Raw genomic sequence first — 20524 nt, 5'->3', positions numbered from 1 at the left:
TCACCCAGTTTCCCTATTTCACCCTGGCTGCCTCTCCCCTCCACAGACGTGTTCCAGATCCAACCCTTACAACTTGACGACACAGTTTGTCCCAGTCTCACCGAAAAACTGAAAAAAAAAACAACTCAATTAACCAGAGACTCTGAAAGGACCTTGAGTGCTGCCAAAGCTGTACTCTGTAAAGGCAGAGAAAGTCCTGCAAGCATTTCAACATCTACAGACTGGATGTATACGAGTTTACTTCATGGTTCGAAACTTGAAAAGACAATACGATCAGTCACTATGCTTCTACAAGTTCTTCTAGTGACTACTTAAGATGGTTTGTAGTACAGTGATTGTTCTGATGGTGAATTCAAGTCATGTAGGGTTTTGAAGCGTTCCAAGTGGGAGCACGGTCAGGCAGAAAGCAGTGGGCAGCTTTGAGAATAAATCAGTTTGGAGTCCAAGTAGTTTTGTTGGGGCAAATTAAAGAGGATTTATCACACTAATACTGCTGCAGACTGAAGAAATTCTAAAAACGATTACGTATTTGTATGTATTTGACCCAAACTGCACTCACAAGACTACACCTGTACAGGAATTCATGTAAAAACAACTATTTATGCAGAAAAATAAAATAAAAATACTTACAATGTATTTATATAAACAGATTAAATATGTAAATAACAAAAAATTCTGCTAACTCACTCACTCAATTCTCCTTTCTGCTGTTGTCCCAGATAAATGGAAAAAAATCTAAATAAACATCAAACTGATTAATCAACTAAACAACTAAAGGCCTATACAATACCATGGTATCACTAAAAACAGTATTACTCAAATAAAATAACGCAGTAGTGGTTCAAGAAATTACTCAAGTTATAGTTAAAAGTAAGGGGGATTGGGTAACTATCTGATTTATGTTTTGTACTTATTATAATAAGGGCAAAAGACAAATGTTCAAATCATGTAATATTTCAACGTAATTTTGGTAAAAAGTTACTCAAAGTACTTTCTAAGACGTTGTATTGGATTTAATGGGAGCTGACCATCTAAAATTGCTTTAAAAAGAGCAACTAATTAGTGTTTATAAAAAAACAAACAAAACAAATCTGCTTTCCATCTGCACACAGGAAGCAGTAAGACGCCGTTAGCGAGGAATGTTCTAATTAAAAATCATGCACGCAAATGACTCCTGCAACATGACGCTCAATTTGCATTAAGTTGTCCGTAACTCTTTGGATTGTTTGTATTTGGTTGGTTAAAAATATCACAGTCGTTGCAAATATAGGATGTTTTTAAGTTCGCAGCAGCAGAACCATCACCCTCCTCAGTTACTCCATCTCCGCTTCCCAGCACTGACTAATACTAACTGAGTAACTGAGGGATTACACAGATATTTTCTCAAGGTTAGTATGGATCAGACCTGGACGACTGAGGGATTACACACACACCATTGACTAAGAAAGTTATTTTCAAAAACATTCTGGTGGTATCTAGGGCTGGGCACTGTTTGATTTTTTTTTGTCCAATACCAGCACCTTAATGATTCCTGCCCGGTTCCTGAACCTTTATCCGATGGTTATATTTTCTAAATATAAATTAAAGGTTAATATTATTAAGAAAGCATTATAATTATGTTAATTCATATTTTAAAGGATAGTACTAGGTTATATGATGTCCAGTAATAGCTCAAAACAAATGCACATGCAAATGAATCAAAGATCACAGATGATCCTCAGGTGGACTCACACATGCTTAAATTTCACTTTGGTTTTGATTTGCATTTTTGAGATAATCTGACCTATTGAGCGTTGACCTGTTATGACGTAAGAGTAACTATTTGAGAATAACATGATTTTTCTGATTGAAGCACCTCCACCTGCTTGTTTCCATGGATGTATTGCTTTGTATGTTTGTTCTACAGTATGGCAAAAAAAACAACACAAAAAAAAACATATCTATCTGTGAGCAGGCTTGCCTATCCACAGATGTGACCTGTAATTTGTCCAGGTGGTGTCTCCTGCTTGCCTCCATGGATATACAGATGTTTAATACTATACTATGGAACATTCCAGCCATAGTAGTACCAATCTTCATAGAGACAAGCAGGAGACGAACCATCCACCAGAAAAGTTACTTAGTATGCCTGTAAGTCATAGATACAGAAAAATGTAGTCCCACTAATATAAGCACTTAACAACCTTAATTATGTTAATATATTGGTATGCAGATCTATCCATGGGTTTCACAATGATGTACAAAGAGAACTGTTCCCATAGCAATTAACAACTGAATATAATATTTGAATGGGAAAAAATGTTGTATAAATGCATTTAACAAGAAGCTTAAACCCACAAATACAACCTCTTCATAACTGACACTTTTACTATTACATTATGACATGTGATCTGGCAGCAGTGTCCTCTGCCCATCCACCTTCACCTGTCCCACAGCGGGACGTCCTGCCTGCACACACCCCCCCTGGTGGCAGAGGGAGGGGCGAAGCGTTGCCAAATGCTAATTGCTTTTTCACCTGCCTGCCCCCACCCCGCTGCGCCCCTCCATCAGCACGTTCACAATCAGAGCTCATTATCAGATGGCATGTCCTGGTGCTGTGGGGAGAGGGACTATTTTGAGAGATGGCCTAATTGAAACGAGCGGCGGGATACGGGAAAAATGGATCCGCTGTGCTGTCCTTCGTTAACCTTGACACAGTTGTGCTTGATATCTCCTATTAGCTGCAAACGCATTGTGACAGATGGGCAGTGTTAATGAGAGCCGCATAAACACCAGAGCTTTGGAACTTGTTTTGCCATAATTAGTGATAACGATGATAGGTAAACCAAAACAAAGTGTGTACGACTGGGAACCAACAGATGACAAAACATGGTCAAAGTTTTGAACTCTACATCAATGTCTTTTAAATAAACTCCATTGGGGATAATTAGTACATTTCATACAATGCTTTTCAGCTCCTGTCTAACTCAAAGAACAAATTCAAACCGCACACATCTAATACAAGTATATAAACTTTAGAAATACAGTGAGTGTCTTGTTCAAGGGCATATCAACTGCATGTGTAATTAAATAGAGATCCGATCATTCAAATAGTCACTTATATACTTTGTGTTGCGAGGGCCATAGCCAATCTACTATTAACTATGTTCCACGTTAAATGGCACAAACTTGTTTATGTTTATGAAATCCATACTCAGTGGTGGAAAGTAACAAAGTAAAAGTAGTAAAGTACTGTACTTAAGTGTAAATTTGAGGTAGCTGTACTTTGCTAAAGTACATTCTAAAGCGGATACCTTTTACATTTACTTCACTGCATTTGAGGTATCTGCTTCACTATATTTTTATAAAAGTATTATTTGAGATCTGCTGAAAAGGCTGAGAGGTTTATTTTTAATATGTTCATAATAAAAGGAAACAAAAATATACAAATACAAACAGATAGGAAAAAAAAAACTTCAGTTGTTTCTACTGCAGCACAAATCTTTATCAGAATCATTACATTTGAAGCTTTATTAGATCCCAAAATCTGCGTGAAATAGTTGTACATTTTACTCTTTAAGTACATTTTTAAACAGGTACTTTAATACTTTTACATAAGTTGATTTTTTCATGTGATACTTTTACTTTTACTTAGGTATTTGTTTTACTCCAGTATCTGTGCTTTTACTTAAGTAACAAAATTGAGTACTTCTTTCACCATTATCCATACTGAAAGTAAGGTTTACTTGTTTACCGTTCACTTCACTGCTGTTCTCGATATAAATCTTTTTAAACTAAATGTACTTCAGACACAACTGGATTAAAGGCATTGTACCCGATTATCACTTTCACAAAAACATGACGTAGTTTATATTAAAATGGTTTGCAGTGGTCCAAAGTTACTCCTCACTTACCTTATGCACTCCGAGCATCCTCATTACTCACTGCGATGAGTTTATAACTTTTCAGAAATTAAAAGACCAGAGTGGAAATGTGTGGTCAGAGTAATGCTAACAACAACTAGCATGCTAACTGCACATTTCCTGATTCTGACTAGATGCAGACAGTTCACAGATTACTTATTTTGACCTCAGACCATCAGTACTGGGGCGAGACAAACTTTGCTCAAATACATGGGAAAAATTGAGTACAGACACTTTAAGTAATTTATCAACATGTCTCTACGCCTACTGACTGAAACAAGTTAATACCGTAGATCAGGAAGGCTTTAGTCCGCCTATGTACTATTGTCTCCATGTTCACCACAGCCACGTCACTGACAACCACAAATCACTCAAATCCTGTCTTTCAAGCTTCCTCCACTTTGCTGTAATCATTTAGCACTTAGGATTTCACCGTTCACACGCCGTCTCTGCTGTCAGTCCAGTGTTAGTTTAGTCCTTACAACCCCAAGCTTAACTTTAACATAACACGCACCGCACCTGCCCAACATGGAAGATGTATAGTGTCTGTGGGGAGCGTGTCTGAGCAGATGTACAACTGCATAAAAATGTATACTATAATCACTGTTGTCTGGTTATTTCTAAGGATTTTTGTTCTTTGGACAGTAGAACTTACACTTAATCTACTTCAAACTACATACAGGTGTTAAAAGAGAGAAGAAATGTTGAATAACTTTACTAGGCATGCTCAGTGGCACCCTTAACCACTTTGCATACAATAAAACCAAAATGCTAAGCAGGTAACCACAGAATCTAAAATGCATCTGAAGTTGCAAAGGTGAGTTAAGATACTGCACATAAAGTAATACTGAAGAAGTTGCCTTAAAGCCTTAGTACGTAACTTTTTTGCCCAAAAATAAACAAAAATAAACAGTTTTTTTCATTATGGATGTTTTTATTACATTGAAAAACACATAAAAACACACATCCTTATTGTGAGTGGCTTGCATCTCCACAGACTTGACTCTTATTTGGTGTGGAGAAGAGCCTCCTCCTGCTTGTTTCCATGGAAATGTTGTACCTTTGGCTATAATTTCCACAGTTTCCCTTAAAAAGTATCTAACTCAATGAAGAATGTTCCAAAGTATGGTTTTAACTGGCATGGTTTACTTTTCACGTCCCAAAAGTTACATACTATCACTTTAGGCCTTAACCAAGATGTAAACATGACCCATTTCCTTTAATGTTTCACAGTATGGCACGATATGTATCCATGGAGACAAGCAGGTAACGTCACCGGGTCAAGTTACAGGTCATATCTGTGGAGAGGCAAGCTCGTCCACAGTAAGAATGCATGTTTTTCAATGTATTCCGGACCATTCATCAGAAAAGCTACATAGTGCACCTTTAATACAAGAATTTTCAATTCATTTTGCTTGAAATTCATAGCTGCATGTATTTCCTCTTCTCTGGGGTCCTGTATACAGCCTTGTTGCCTGGGACCCCCTGCTAACTCTAGCTTGTAATGTCTCTGATCGAGGAATTTAGACTCGTCCCGCTGCTACTGAACTCCATTGAAGCCAATCTGGATAAGCGGATCAGACTAATGCCTGGAGCGTAATGTAAATGTCCTGTAAATAGACCCTTCCAAACCCATTGTGCGGCTAACATCTGCCTAAAGCGTCTTCGCATTCACCTGCTCCTTTCCCCTCCTTGTTGAATGAATAGATGAGTACAATACTTTTAAATGGAAGGCGATGAGAACCTAATGCAGGTCTTTAAACTAGCCACTTTTTCTGCGTCACTTTTTGGAGGATTTTGGAGGATTTTTGTATTGGGCAGCTGGAGCAGAGCGGGACCACACACTTGTGGGACAATGAGAATGGCCCTCCACCAGCTCCTCCACAGGGGCACCACTTGTTCCTGTTCTGAAATGGGACAGGACACCCCCCTTTTACAAGCCTCCTGGGCCACCCGGATCTGCCCCATCATCCATTACAGCAGTGGCAGCAACAGAGGAGCCAAAAACTCAGCTCAAGGGCTGCTAACACGGCTAATGGGGAAGCAAAGGTTGTCTGAACTTGTCTGAAGTATTAGATAGGATTTAGTAATGGGTGATAGGGCTGAACAATGTGGGAAAAACATCTAACTGTGATTTTTCTGACAAGCATTGCAATGACTAGCACTAGGAAGAATAAAATGGGCCTATGAACTAACAATCTAATACAGGAAACACAGGTATTAACGCGGACCTAACTACAGGGTTACTAGGTTTTATGCAGAAAAAGTTACATAAACACATACGTTATCATCCAAATTCACACACAAATTATAAAGACTGAGTGCATATGATTCTGTTAACTTTTTCTTGGAATTGTGACATTAGAACTGAAAACAGCTCATAGACTGTATATTTAAATGGACATAGCTAACCTGCTAGCTGCCACGTTCCAAATAGGAAGTGATCATGGGAGCGCTTAAGCCTCCAATTCACTTTCTATTAAAAAAACCTCACCCCTCTCCTCGTAACTGCTGCTGTCAGACTCGTCATTTTGGTCTTAAAATGTTCATATTAACCCGCTCTAGATGATCCTGGTGTTTTTATTCCGCTAATTTTGTGTCCATAGTTTAATATGTGAACATTAACAACAGACAAATCTGCCGCCTTCTTTCCCTGAGGTTGCTCCCACTGGCATTAGCAACAGGTGTGATAGACAGAGTTGCTAAGTGTCGGCTCCGGATTGGCTCTTTGGTTGCTAGATACATGCGGTATCTCGACTCAAAATTCATCCCTATAACTGCTAGTCTCCATGAGCTTCATTTGACTGAAGGCTGAACGCTACGGGTGATGTCACAGTCACTCAGTTCAATTCTTTATACAGAAACCTTTGTCGACTAAATGCCCTGTATATTAATTTATAAAAGAGGGGTATGGCATAGCTCTGACAAAAGCTCTCAAAATTATTAGAATCTCACTCAAAACTACCATGTATACAGAGAAGTCCTGGTAAACATACTCCTGAGTGGAAAGGCAAACCAAACTGTACAGTCACTCTAAAAAATCAAAGCTAACTCACTCTATCTATGCTCTCTCCTCTCAGCTGTGGTCCATATAAGCAACGTAAGGCAAGTTTATTTGTATAGCACAAGCCGTACACAAAGAAACTCAAAATGCTTTACAGAATAATAATACAAACAAATCAAAATATAAATAATCATCATAAAACAAACATTAAAAGACTTTAAAACCCTTTCAGTCATATGCACAGCTAAGCAGAACTGTTTTGAGCCTGAGTTTAAACATTGTCAAAGTAGAGGCCTGTCTCACATCTTCAAGAAGACAGGAAGAATTAGACAACTAGAGAAATGTGGTTGACTAATAAACCATTAACCAATTAATTGACTAAAGGGCTAAAGGACTACAGCCCTAGTGCCAATACGAACCTCTATGTTCAATTTCAAATACGCAACAATACTATAAAGATATCATCTCAATAATCAAAATGCACTCTCTCTCCCCTCCAGCAATGTGGAATTTCATTACTGTAACCATGCTCTGTGCCATCTCCACAGCAGCAGTACCAGCTTCTCCATCTCCTCTTCTAAACACCGGTGTGAATGAGTCAAGAGCCACGCAAGTTCAAGTCCCAAAATAGGGTAAATGTGCATTCCGTTACTTAATTATTTTTGTAAGATGGAAGTATTGCATTGGCTAGATTTGATGAGGATTTTGTATTACTTTAATTATCCTTTAAGGTCCTATATTACTGTATGTAAAATCTCCCTTGTCAAAAACAGACCTGGAGTTGTGTTTTGTTTCATTCACACATGTTTGAGTAACCCTGTATTATTAGTCTGTACATCTCTAAAGCTCAAAATGCTCTGTTCCACCTTGTGATGTCATGGAGTTGTAGTTTCAAGTTAACAACTCCTTTTACCTTTAGTTCAGTAGAGATTGGCAATTCCAGGTCTGAAATCATCCAAATGATTTTAGTGAAGGTGTATGAAGTTTAAAAACACAGTGGAGCACTTCCTGTTTTTACCACATGACATCACAAGACGGGACAGTGTTTTCTGTTTGGGAGAAGAACACAACCTAAATGTGCAAGGTTTGTGTGTGAAACATGTGTGTTTTTGATGAGGAAACCACTTTATAACATAGATAAGAAAATAGTTTAATACAGGGAGTTAGTATTTTACACAAAAAAAGATAAAATCAAGATAGAAATGTATAAAATATTTCTGCTTCCTCTCATATTTATGCCAGATGCCCTTTGTGACACAGTTTCAGACTACAGCACAAAAAGTACACCAGTTATCCATCTCTGTAAACATAAAAAAAAAAAAAAAGTCCCTCTCTGGACCTCATCCGTTACCTCACAGAGCAGTGGAGGGGGCAGTTTGGTGATGGATGTGGCACAGGGCCAATGGGACACCAGCAGAGACAAGATGGTTGCCTCTCTCCCCTCCTCCTCCTCCTCTCCTCCTCCTCTCCCCCTCCCCTCCTCCAAAACAGCTCACTACACTCATCTTTCACCCACCAGGACCAACAAAGAAGCAGAGGATTAAAAATGGCAGAGGGACAGACAGTGGAAGACTTGAGGTCTACCAAGAGGAGGGGTGAGGAGTAACACGAGGGATTCATTAGAACGACCATTTAAAGGTTAAAACAGTTCAAAAATGTTGATTTGGTCTTTTATGGAAATAACTTCAGAAAAATATTTTATCAGAATTAAGGGTATTAATAATGAAAAGTGCTTCTAGTTTGCGTAATGTTTAAGTAATGTAAAAAGACAAGATACCACACTAAACAAACAACAAATTTAAATGAACAATGTAACCAAAATAACTGGAAATACATGGAAGATATTAAAATATGTAGATTTTTAAAACTAATTTATGCATCAAGCCAAGTTTTATACACATCTCTTGCGTTTTAAAGGTACTGTATGTAACTTTCTGGAGCTGGCACATCACCTGCATAATTCTACGGAAACAGAAGGTTAAAGCCATACTTTGGAAGATTCTCCATGCAGATAGATATGTTTTATGCCATACTGTGGAATATTAATGCCAAAAGAACAACATTTCCATGGAAACAAGCAGGCCAAAAAAGAGTCAAGTTTGTGGAGACGCAAGCCCACTGCTGGTTTAGACCGTTTCAAAACAGTTAATAAATGGTTGCCACTTTATGAAAAAAAGTGTTTATGATAATCTTCTTGAAATACCTAATCTTTTCTACTTTCTTTAGTTTATTGTTTCGGAAGGAAAAAAAAACAACTTTCATACTGTGGCTTTAACCATCCAATACTTCATCATGTGGTACTGAAAAACTGGTGGTGTTAAAAAAAATAATAATAATAACAAAAACAAAAATAATAAATTAGACAATGCTAACATTTTTGGGTTTTTTTTTTGTTTTATTTGTGCATTTATTTATACTAATCATCTGACTGTCTCCCATGAAAAACTAAGAGCACATTAAGTGGTTATAGAGACAGTAAGAGTGACTAATGCTTCCCTGAGTGCAGTGATAACCTCTGTCTCCATCAGTCTCTGCTTTAACCTTGATGTGATAGAGGAGGCCAACACTCTCTATGACTTTAAACAAACATGGCGGCATTTACAAAGAGCACGAGTGATGCTAAGTGATCACTTGGAGATAACAGTTAGAGTGTACTGTGACTATAATGACTGAAAATGGGCTTTGTGAAGTTTTTCTCATGTAACATTCCAAGATGGCTACAAGCTTATAGTATGAAGTAAACACTAACTGGACTAGTGATGTTTTTCCCCTTTCCCCTATAACATAATTGTTCAAAATGCATGTGTTTTGGAATATATAGTGGATATAATATGAATTTTGAGACATATTTGTTGTGTTAAGGGGATTTTTTTGTATAGTTTTTGTCTTATTGTTTTTTTTTGTTTTTATTTTGTTTGTTTTAGTCAAGATGTAGTCACTTCATTCTTGCGTTGCTTTAGTTGAAAACAAATGCTTATTAGACTACCAAAAATATACATATAATCATGCAATAAAGTTTAAAGCTATTTAGACTGACCGACCCAGCCATGTTGCATTCTCACATATCACCACTAGATGGTGTCTACATTGTTGCAGTCTGATCATGTGACAGCACAGGTGAGTCTGAACAAAGGGCAGGTGAGAGGGAACAGGTTTCACGTCTGCCATCTACTGGGGGGAAAAAATAAATTTAGGAATAGTAGCTTTAAATAAACATTTCTCAGTACAGATAAAAGCAACTCTTATAGTCAAAATGAAACCTCTGTGTGCTGTTGGCATATGATTTTAAAGCGTTTATATCGTCCACAAACCAGGAAGTAAGGCTGGTGCTCTGTTAGTATGCTAGTTGTTGGCAAAACTCCAATGGAGTCTCTACAAATTGTGCTTAAAAACTCATCACGGTGAATAAGTAGGAGGCAACAAATTGAGGAATAACTCTGAACAACCGCACGCAATCTGAAATAAATTTGTTGTTTTCCACATTTTTAAGACAGTATAAATCAGGTACAGCACTTAAGGGCCAAATCACCAGTGCCACAAGAATGAGTCCAAAGTCGCCGGCTCACCAGTTAAGTTGCCCAGCCTCTTCCACAGCAACACACCCCTCCTGTACCCCCTTCTTCTGCTGTCACTGGGACAAATCACTGTCCTATCGTCGTGCGTCACGCTTTAATGCTTCCCCCCTCCTTCTGCAAAAGTCCCCCTTGTTTTCTCTGGTGCTGCCCCACCTCTCCTCGACCCCCATGGCTGCTGTAGTCGCCCCTTTGCTTACTGTTACCAAACAACTCTCAGCTCTGACAATGTAATTCTACGAGGAGCTTGCCCGCACCTCCTCAGCTGACCTCTTCCCTGTATAACTTTGATTTTCTTTCACGTGGGCCTAGAAAAGGTGACTCGGTTTGGTGGCCTGTGTCTATCTGTCTATGGGTGATTGAATACTGTTGAGACTAATACCCCACTAATCTGGTCATAAAATACCCCGCAGCCCCCGAAATCTGCCCCCTTTAAACAACAGGGCACTCAGCACACCAGGGCCACATAGAACAAGTGACAAAATGTACTGTATTTAAGTAATTTAGTTCATGACCAACCTAATGGCAGTCTAATCCAAGTATTTAAAGATAGACTGATATTGGTTGGCCGATATTTTTAGCGTATCGGCTATTTGCCTTAAAGATTACACGTAACTGCACAAAACTACAGAGGTCTTTTAAAGGTGTGAGGTAACAAAGGACTTTAGATGAGTTTGTACTTAAATTTAAATCACATAATTGGAGTAAAATTTGCAAAAACGGCTACACATATCGGGCCAAAAATCAATCAATTACTAGACAGAAACATTGACTTTGATCACGTAATTAATTGTAATGTAACGAAATAACAACTCATCATTGTAAATATCGGTATTTTAGCCAATAAATAGCCAAATATTGCAATCATTTCACTATAAATGTTTTCTTTGCTTAAACATAGCTTGAAAAACATGCATCCATGTTGTGAGTTTGCTTGCTTTTACACAGACCTGACTCATAAATTGGCCTGGTAGAAGCATGCCACCTACTTGTCTCCATGGAAGTTGTTATTGCTTTGCTGGAAATGTTTCAAAGTTGAGTTTTAACTTGTTTGTTTTCATGGAGAGAGGTTGAGGACATGCCTGCCACCGGAAATGTTGCCTTAATATGTAAAAAAATTAAACAAATTTTTTTTATACTAAGGATAGACTTCAAAATGATAATAAAATACAAATTTTTTGACAATAGAATGCAATTTGTAACATCCTTTATGTCACCATGTGGTTTATACTTCTGATAAAGCTCAAAATGATTCTAAAACAGTTCAGGAATGGTCCAATGAGTATCTAGTTTCAACACTAGTTTCAGTTTCATATGATTTTTGATACTTTTGACAACCTCAACATGTAGCATCACTCTCATTCTGCGTTATGCAAAACCCAGATTGTTCATGTAGTGATTTTGGGACCTCTGCTGTGTGACTGACGGACTGAGGCGGAGTCCATCTGTCCTGGTAGACCACACAGCTCCACACACAGCAGACAGGGAAGTGTGTGGAGCTGGTCATTTCTACTGCTTCAACACCTGCTCCAGCTGAGACATCATCACGATACGCACACTAGTACACGGATGTGCTTTTCAAGGTACAAATACAGTGTTATTCTGATAATGCACATTCAAGTTTTCCTTTCCTGTTTTGGACACCATTTTGAGGACTTTTGATGGTTCCAAAGATAGAAGATTTGTTTTAAATGGTTAATCGCTATGGTAATTAGGCACAGGATAATATTGAAGTTTGTGTCACAAATATCATGGCCATAGCTGTGATTAACAGTATTATTAGCATTTCTGACAATTTAATAATGTTATTAAAGCACCTGTTGAGTTAAATTCACTTTACATCATGTAAAGTATGGTAAAAGCTGCTAAATAAGAACAAACTGACTGCAAAATATAATCTATTCATTTTACAAAACTTTTTTTTGATTAAAACGAATACTAAAGGTCACCTTTTTTCATCAAATCATTAAAATTGTTAAGAATCATGCCTAACACTATCCCAGACACTTGATTTTCATGGTTTGAAATCAGATACAGGCTTTTAATAATTAGAATTTTTATATTAATATTATGAATAAGTTCTGTGTTTGAACAACTATTATGCACTTTGTTATGGTTCAGAGGAGAAATTAATGGATAAGTAGGCTTTTTTTCATAAACAGTATTCATATATTCATTTCCAAAAAATAATATTCACAAATTGTGTTTTCCAAAGGTATGAGGAGGAGCCAGCACACATGCTGTTGTCCTGGACACAACAAAGAACCTACATCCCCTGGTGAAATACTAGATCTGAGCCAGACTCTCTCTAATCTGTCTCCACCAAAAGATTCAACCAAGCACATCATTGGTGTTCTTTTTGGCAGCAAACAACTGGACCACCTCATTGGTACAAACAGCTCTGAGCTCAAATTTAATTTGGAAGACAGTTACTTTGAACCATGCCTAATACCAGCAGCAAATATGGGTCTTAATTGGAGATAATATTGGTCAAATGTGTGAGAAAATGCAGTGATCAAGTCCACAACCTCTCCTCAACAGGCAGAAGTTGTGGACTGTTTGTCTGTTTGTCTGAAATCACATCTTTTCAGACAAATTTCTGCTATTTGATTTGTGTACATGTTTTAAAATAAGTATTGGCATCAGGGAACACTGAACTCACAGAAATAACTTAAAACTGTTAATACCACATTTATTTAAAGATTTCCTATCTCAATGGAGACACGAAGGCAACCAGGTCAAGTTAGGTGTCAGGTTTGTGGCAATGGGACCCTGCTCACTGTAGGAATGCAATTAATTTTTTTAGAAATGAAAATTCAAAATGTTGTTGAATAAATGCAAGACAAATCAATTCATGGGTATTTATATAGAACATTTAAAACAACTTCACACCGAGACATCCTGTCTACCTAGTATTAAATGCCAGGGAGAAGAGGTGGGTTTTGAGTCTAGTCTTAAACTGCATAAAGACTGAGAGGATCTGACTGTCAGAGGGAGGCTGCCACAGAAAAGGCCTTGACCTCTGCTCTTGAGCCTGACTTTGGGCACAGGTAGTAGTGGACCTATAGAGTGCACACATTTAAACAAGCTAAAGTCCAAGTAAAGCAATTTGATCTTGTTGAGATGATCAGATGAGATGTTGGATGCGCCACCCGAAATGCTACATAATGTACCTTTAATAACATGTTTGTAGAGATCTATAAATTGGTTTAGGTGCCATTTGTAGATGATAATCATGATTTCAAATGGATTGGATTTCCTCTTTTAACTTAATCTTCAATTTTATTACAGGCATCATATGTCAACACATCAGAGCAAGTGCTAACCACGCTGCCACTGCACACACACCCTTATTGATTCATTTGGCTCAAAGTCTGGTTGCCCCATTAGGCAGATGCATATCATTTATATCATAAAATACATGTCCAAATTGGTTGCTCTCCTTTGGTGTCATTTTTCAAACTTGCATCTCCTTATTTTTCTGTCCAGACAAGTCCAAACAGTCTGTACTTGAGTGTTTAAACTAGCTTTTAGTTTTACAGCAGCCAGTACAGACAGTTGAGACATCACAGTGAGCATCTACTGTCCCAAATATAGACTGGAGTTTAAATGGGCCTGTCCTACACTGAGAGTCTTCAAAACAACAACTAAATGTATTATGGAAAATGGGTTATTTTAGAAAAGAGGCATGAGATGTAGGCCCATTAAGTCAAAGTCAAGTAGTAAAAAATTGTATTGGGATGTGAACTTGAACTGTACTAAGTTGCATATATGTTAAAATCATTGGTGGGTTTGGCAGAGGACGTTTTTGAGATGTCATTTCTGTATTTCTCTAGTTTTGTACATGGCAAAACATCTTTAAAACTTATTTGTCATGAAAATGTAAATGATGAAATGGTTGACTGTAGATTATCTAAAGCACAATGCATCATTTTTTGGGGTTAAACGTACATATGCTTGTCTCCATGGAGATGTTACTGCTTTACCTGAAATGTTACAGGCCAGATCTGTCGAGACTTGACCTTTAATGCTTATAAAATCGTGATAAAATGCACTTAAATAGGACAGAAACGTATATGTAAGGCAATATAAAAAGTAGCCTTCTTTTAGATATCCTCCAAATATTTGTAAGATTCTAGAAAAGTAACATACAATAGCTGTCTGATACAAAAAGCAACAATTTACTAGTCTTAAGCTGGAAAAAAAGTAAATAAATACACGAATTTACTTAAACATAGAAGGTCAACAAGTGTTCATTCTTCATAATTGGCCATGTCTCATTGAGCTAATGGAACAACCTGAGGGTCAAAATTAGTTTTTGGACCAGCCATTTCTAGTAGTGTGGTAGTAGCAGTAGTAGTAGTAAAAGTATGAAATAATGAGGGAATAATAGCACATTTTAAGGGAGTTGTTGTTGCCTGAGATGCAGCCTATACTATTTCTTGAGGCAGTGATCAGAGCATGTTCAAACTCCTCTTGTTGTGTTTGACAGCTCCACTTTGCTGCAGATACCTTCAACTCAGTATGTTTAGCGCGCCCATATGCAACAACAACAGCATCTTTTAGCATTCTCACACTTACAAAAATGGATTTCTACGTAAATATATGGGATAAATGAGCGTGGTCACTAATGAACATCTGCAGTAGAGATTCAGAACCAAAATGTGAGCAGTTTTAGGCTTAGCAAAGATGAAATTCCTGACAAAATCCTGACAAAAAGGTAAGTTAGTAAGATCTATAAACGGGTACAAAGCAAAAAAACAAGACTGGGCATTTAACCAAAATACAACATGCAAAGGTAGCACTATAATTCCACTGAAAGAATGCTCCAAAAACAAAACTTCTCCAAAAGAGGACTTCAAAGCGCATAGAATTTACACAAACACAAATTAAGGACTACATCGGGACACAACCTTTAAATTTCTGGCTAATTCCACAGTGGCTCCATCTCCAGTCAGTCAAAATTATAATTTGAACTTGCGCGTAGTCCACCTGACGCTGCTGCGCAAAGTCTACACAGCCACAACCCGAGCGCGTCTTTGCCAAATCTGACCGTATGGACTCCCCCCGTGAACGTTTGGCCCCGGGTCCGAGTCAACTGAGGACATAACACAACCAGGAGCGTGCCTTACCTTGTTGGCAGGCGAGGATGAAGTGCGCAGCCAGTAGCAGCCCGTAGCCAAGCCTCGTCTCCATGTTGTGGGGCAAATCTCTTTAAATTTAAATCTCTCCGGAGCAGGTCCCGGTTCACCCGCAGTCCTCCTCACAGCTTCATGCCGCTTCTCGGGTCGGTGCTTTCCGCTCGGGTACAGATCCAAGTCCCCGTGCGTCCGCTGAGCTCCCGTCCGCTGAGCTCCACACCGAGTGACTGACTGACGAGCCCCCGGGAGCAGAGCAGAGCAGTGCGCCGCCCACAGCAGCACCTCACCGGCTCTAGGCGACTTCTCCACTCCTAACACACCCAGGGGAGAGAACATGAAGCATTAAGGGAGATTTATGTAATGCAGTAAGTTAATAGTGTCTGTAACTGATATAGGGAGGGGCAAATACATGGATACGCGTTGCTTTAATGGAGCCGTGCGTAAAAACAGAGAAGAAATTACGCACGGAAAACGAGTGACCAAACAAGTAAATTTACACGCCATAGGTCTCAAAGTTAAAACACATTAACAAGCCTAATGTTATATCACTTAGATTTGTTCAGTTACAGAGAATAAAATCTAATTATATTGGCTGTCCTGTCATTGCACTTTGGACCACAAGATGGAGTAGTGAGTTTCTGTAGTGATTATTATATTAATTGCACCATCAGGGCCGGTCCTCGCTTTCAGGGGGCCCTAAGCTTAGTTTGTCTCTGGGGCCCCTGACAGCAGATGCGTCCTGGATTCACATTTGACAACATTATGACTCCGCTCGCATCACCTTGACCAATTGTATTTGTGTTTACATGACCAACATCAGACTTAAAATATCCACAAACATAAAAGCAAAGTCAAGATTTTTTTTAATTCTAGACATTTTTTCTTCGTTTCTGGTGGATTTTAATGTGTTCCAGTTACATTTACAATATAAAGGGTCCTTGCACCGGTGTAAATACATAGCCACCCTCACCTCACAAACAAATGTAGGCAGCAGTAGATATTTCGCTACTAAAGATATACAACAGTGTATTTGTTTTAGGGGGATATTTAGGCTACTGTAAACACACAAGCCCTGTGTCCAATAAAACCTGATGTATTATATTATTTTCAATATAAATGTATGGGCTCTTGGGGGCCCTCTGGTGGCCTCGGGGCCCTACGCAGCTGCTTAGTTGCTTATAGGCTGGGCCGGCCCTGAGCCCTTATCCAACATCAATAAATTAGCTTCACTTAAAGATGCAGTACGTAATATTTATGATTTAGGCTCCACACTAGTTTGGGTCCATAGGCTAGATATTGCTTTGACTGAAGGCTACACAATATGACATTAAACTTACTTATCTCCTTGGAGACATACAGGTGATGCCAGTAGGCCAAGTTACAAGTCAGATATGTGGAGAGGCAAGCTGTTCTCAGTAGAATGCACATTTCAAGGTATTTTTGATCATGTATTGTGGAACACTAAGTAAGAAATATCTCTATGAAGACAACAAGTAGGTGGCAGACCCTCCACCAAAAAAAGTTACAAGTTAGCGCAACTTTAATATTAAATCAACAAATACATATCAATGGTATAAGAACAAAAAATGTCTATAAAGTAATGTTAAGAATTCCAGTGATGCCCACACCCCCCTACTTTCATTGTCTCTGCAAAGACACTTATTGATACTTTTAAGCTTCACCGTCCATTCAAAGTACCACCCAAACCTAATTACAGGCATCACCCCTGCTCGTCTGTCACTCCACCCCCCCACCCTCACATAGGGCTCCGGAACAGGGGGTCTCACACATGGCCCGTTCCCAGAGTCAATGCTGCTTTCTGGGTCACTGCTGATGTCCCGTCTCTGTTTTCATTGCGAGGTGGTGGTGGTGTCTGGAGGGTCAGCTGGGCAATGGACCTCATGATCTTCAGCACACACACTTAAGGAGGCTTGTCACTCCATTAGTCCATAAAGGCAAGGATAATGGTCCCCCACTAGTGCTATCCTCTCAGCAGTGGCACAGGCAGATGACTCTATGCAGGAAGATGCATGGAGAAGAGGGAGCTTTCTCAAATGTGCATTCAGAGTAGAGTGGGGTTTATTGATAAAACAATCACAAGGAAAGAACATGCAAAACACAAGATAAAATGATGCATAGTGTTGAACTTAAAGAGGGAATATAACACTTGGGGTATATATTGTTAAAGAAGAGATATTGTGCTTGAGTCTGCTATATAGTTATAATCCATGATGCCCGTGGATCATTATGTTCATCTAAAATGAATAAATGAATAAAAGAAACAAGTCAGCTGACTTTGCGTTAGAAAACTGCAGTGCCCAGTGGAAACCATAACATTAGACAAACAAACGGTTGTAAAGTTGTCAGCGCCTCCGATGAATAGCTGCACATGACACAAGCGAGTAGTGTCTCACTAATTAAGAAAATTAAATTGGAGTAAGTACTGAACAGAGGGCATGTACCGGTGGTGGTGAAAAAGGCGGTTGATCAGAGCAATGACGTCTTGAATTCAGGAGAATAAAGATGACTCAAACATGCATGAATCATGCTAAATACAACTTTGAGGGTAAATGAGAAGAGGAAACAACTATAACATGATTTAAAGCTCTGAAAAGTAGATTATGCATAATAGCTCTGCTTTAACACATAACATCTTTAGACTGCCATATTACCTTTTATCCTTTTGAAAAACCTACATTCGTCAAAAACAAAGTATTAGCCATAGGGTTTATGCAGATTTACACAAACCAAATGTAATGCTTTTTAATGACTTTTTAATGCCACAATTCAGTAGTTTTAATGCCTTAAACAGATGGGGAAGAAGGACATTAAAGCTTTTATCTTGTCAAAGTTACAGTTTTGTAACCACTCTGTTAGACAGCAGAATAATGAGAACCTATAGACTAGATATTTATTATAATGCAAAGCATTTATAAAGCTTATTTACTCAAATGTGATTGGGTGTTTTGAACCTAATTTCACCATATATCTTTTGTATTAGGGATAAATGCATTTATTGAAACTCATTTTACACATCTGCAGTCTTCATGGGGCAAATATTAAACCTAAAAATATCTGCTGACCAGGAGGGCACTTGGGGCAAAGGCTTGAACACCACCTGTGCTCTATATGTGCACGTCCCTGAGGGGCCCAATCTTGTCATTCCTAATGCTCAAAATGCACGTAGTCATAGACTTTGCGCATTAAGGGAGTGCAGGTAATCAGACAGTCATCGCCTAAACTATGTTTGGTAGCCATGATAACTGAACACAGTGTATTTAATGTTGTGCGCACTTTAGATATAACAGTCTGCACCTCCAGCCACAACTCCGTCAAACTGGTTAAGGATGACACCACCCTCATTGGACTCATCTCAGATGGCGATGAGTCTGCCTACAGGAGGGAGGTGGACCGGCTGGTGTCCTGGTGCAGCAGCAACAACCTGGAGCTTAACGCCCAGAAGACAGAGGAGATGATTGTGGACTTCAGGAAAGTCACAGCCCCCCTGCCTCCCCTCACCCTGATGGACTCCCCCATCACCACTGTGGACTCTTTCCACTTCCTGGGCACCATCACCCAGGATCTCAAGTGGGAGCCGACCATCAGCTCCCTCATCATGAAAGCCCATCACAGGATGTTCCACCTGCGGCAGCTGAGGAAATGCAAGCTGCCGGTCTAGATGATGGTGCAGTTTTACACGGCCATCATTGAGTCCATCCTCACCTCCTCCATCACTGTGTGGTTCGCTGGGGCCACTGCCAGGGACAGACAGAGACTGCAGTGCATTGTGCGCTCTGCTGAGAAGGTGATTGGCTGCAGCCTTCCATCTCTACATCTTTAACTTCGTGCATGCCCTTATTTGTATTTATTCAGTGTGTTTTATGTTTTATGTTGCACTTTATCACCAAAATAAGTTCCTAGTTTGTGAACTGTGTTCACAAACGATGGCAATAAAAGGATTCTGATTCTGATTCTATCTTATGTGGTCACTGCCCTTGAATGTAAGCAGACACATCTAATGAAAAGCCCTCTAGATAGCTGCTCCAAGCCTGACGGTTCACAAGTGTGCCTCTTCATCTGACCTCAACACACACCTGCCTCACCTGTTCACCCCCTTGTAAGTCTGTGAAATGTTAGCCAAGATTAAATTCAGCATTTGGTCAAAACTAAAGAATGTCTAGGCCATGATATAGATAGTATGACAGCACAGTAAGACATGTCCAAGATAAATACAATTATTATTACTATTACATTAAGGTACCAAGTGTTTGATCCATTGTGAAGGCTGATGTCTAGAGGTAGATGCAATAGTATAAACATGCATTGAAAAAAGAGTATTGTTAAAATATTTTAATATTATAAGTACAAAGTTAACCTTATTTAGTACATTACATCATAGTTCAAATGTCACTGAAAATGGCCAGATGAAGTTTTGTTGTTTGCTCCTTGAGTTGTTTTCTCTCTCCTCTCATCCCTCTGTTGTTGTAGCACGACCCTTTCAACAACTTTAGAAATCTCCTCTTCTCTCGGTTTCGACCACTGGCTCAGATTTTTTAACCCCACAATAAACTAGCAGGACGCCCCTTCCTTTATTTCAGCGAATATATTTGCATAATTTACTCGGGATTATCTGTAATTTATGCACAAACTGCTTTCCACTTGTTAAGGCCAATGTTTCCAAGGAACGCTCATAAAATAGTGGTATTGTATTCTTGCACATTTTTGGGGGAGATTTTAACAGGGGTACGTGTAAAGTATCCCAAAAAATACAACAATTTCACATGTGGGCCAAATAAATTATCTATTTTTTTTTTTATTTTTTTTTTACTAAAATGTATTAGTGATCCACATAATAAAAGTATGTCTGAATTATAGTTTAATTGGAATGGCAAAATGATGAAAGTT

At 38.8% G+C, this 20524-nt stretch overlaps 1 protein-coding gene across 2 annotated transcripts in view; it reads right to left on the bottom strand.

Annotated features, from left to right (window-relative positions):
- The window catches only part of ptprz1a (protein tyrosine phosphatase receptor type Z1a), a 103083-nt gene extending 87235 nt beyond the window's left edge, over positions 1 to 15848 (bottom strand). Inside the window, exon 1 of one of the 2 annotated variants that reach the window (XM_055222484.1) lies at positions 15611 to 15848. In XM_055222484.1, coding sequence (XP_055078459.1) covers positions 15611 to 15674 — 64 coding nt within the window. In that variant the 5' untranslated portion in view covers positions 15675 to 15848. The remainder of the gene's footprint in view (positions 1 to 15610) is intronic. The other variant, XM_055222485.1, reaches the window with a different exon arrangement.
- Between the last annotated feature and the right edge of the window lie 4676 nt (positions 15849 to 20524).

This window comes from Periophthalmus magnuspinnatus, chromosome 6 (assembly GCF_009829125.3).
Source record: "Periophthalmus magnuspinnatus isolate fPerMag1 chromosome 6, fPerMag1.2.pri, whole genome shotgun sequence".
In the NCBI taxonomy this organism is placed as follows: Eukaryota; Metazoa; Chordata; class Actinopteri; order Gobiiformes; family Gobiidae; genus Periophthalmus; species Periophthalmus magnuspinnatus.
Note: the sequence above shows the minus strand (reverse complement) of the source record. Positions and strands in the feature narration are given on the sequence as shown.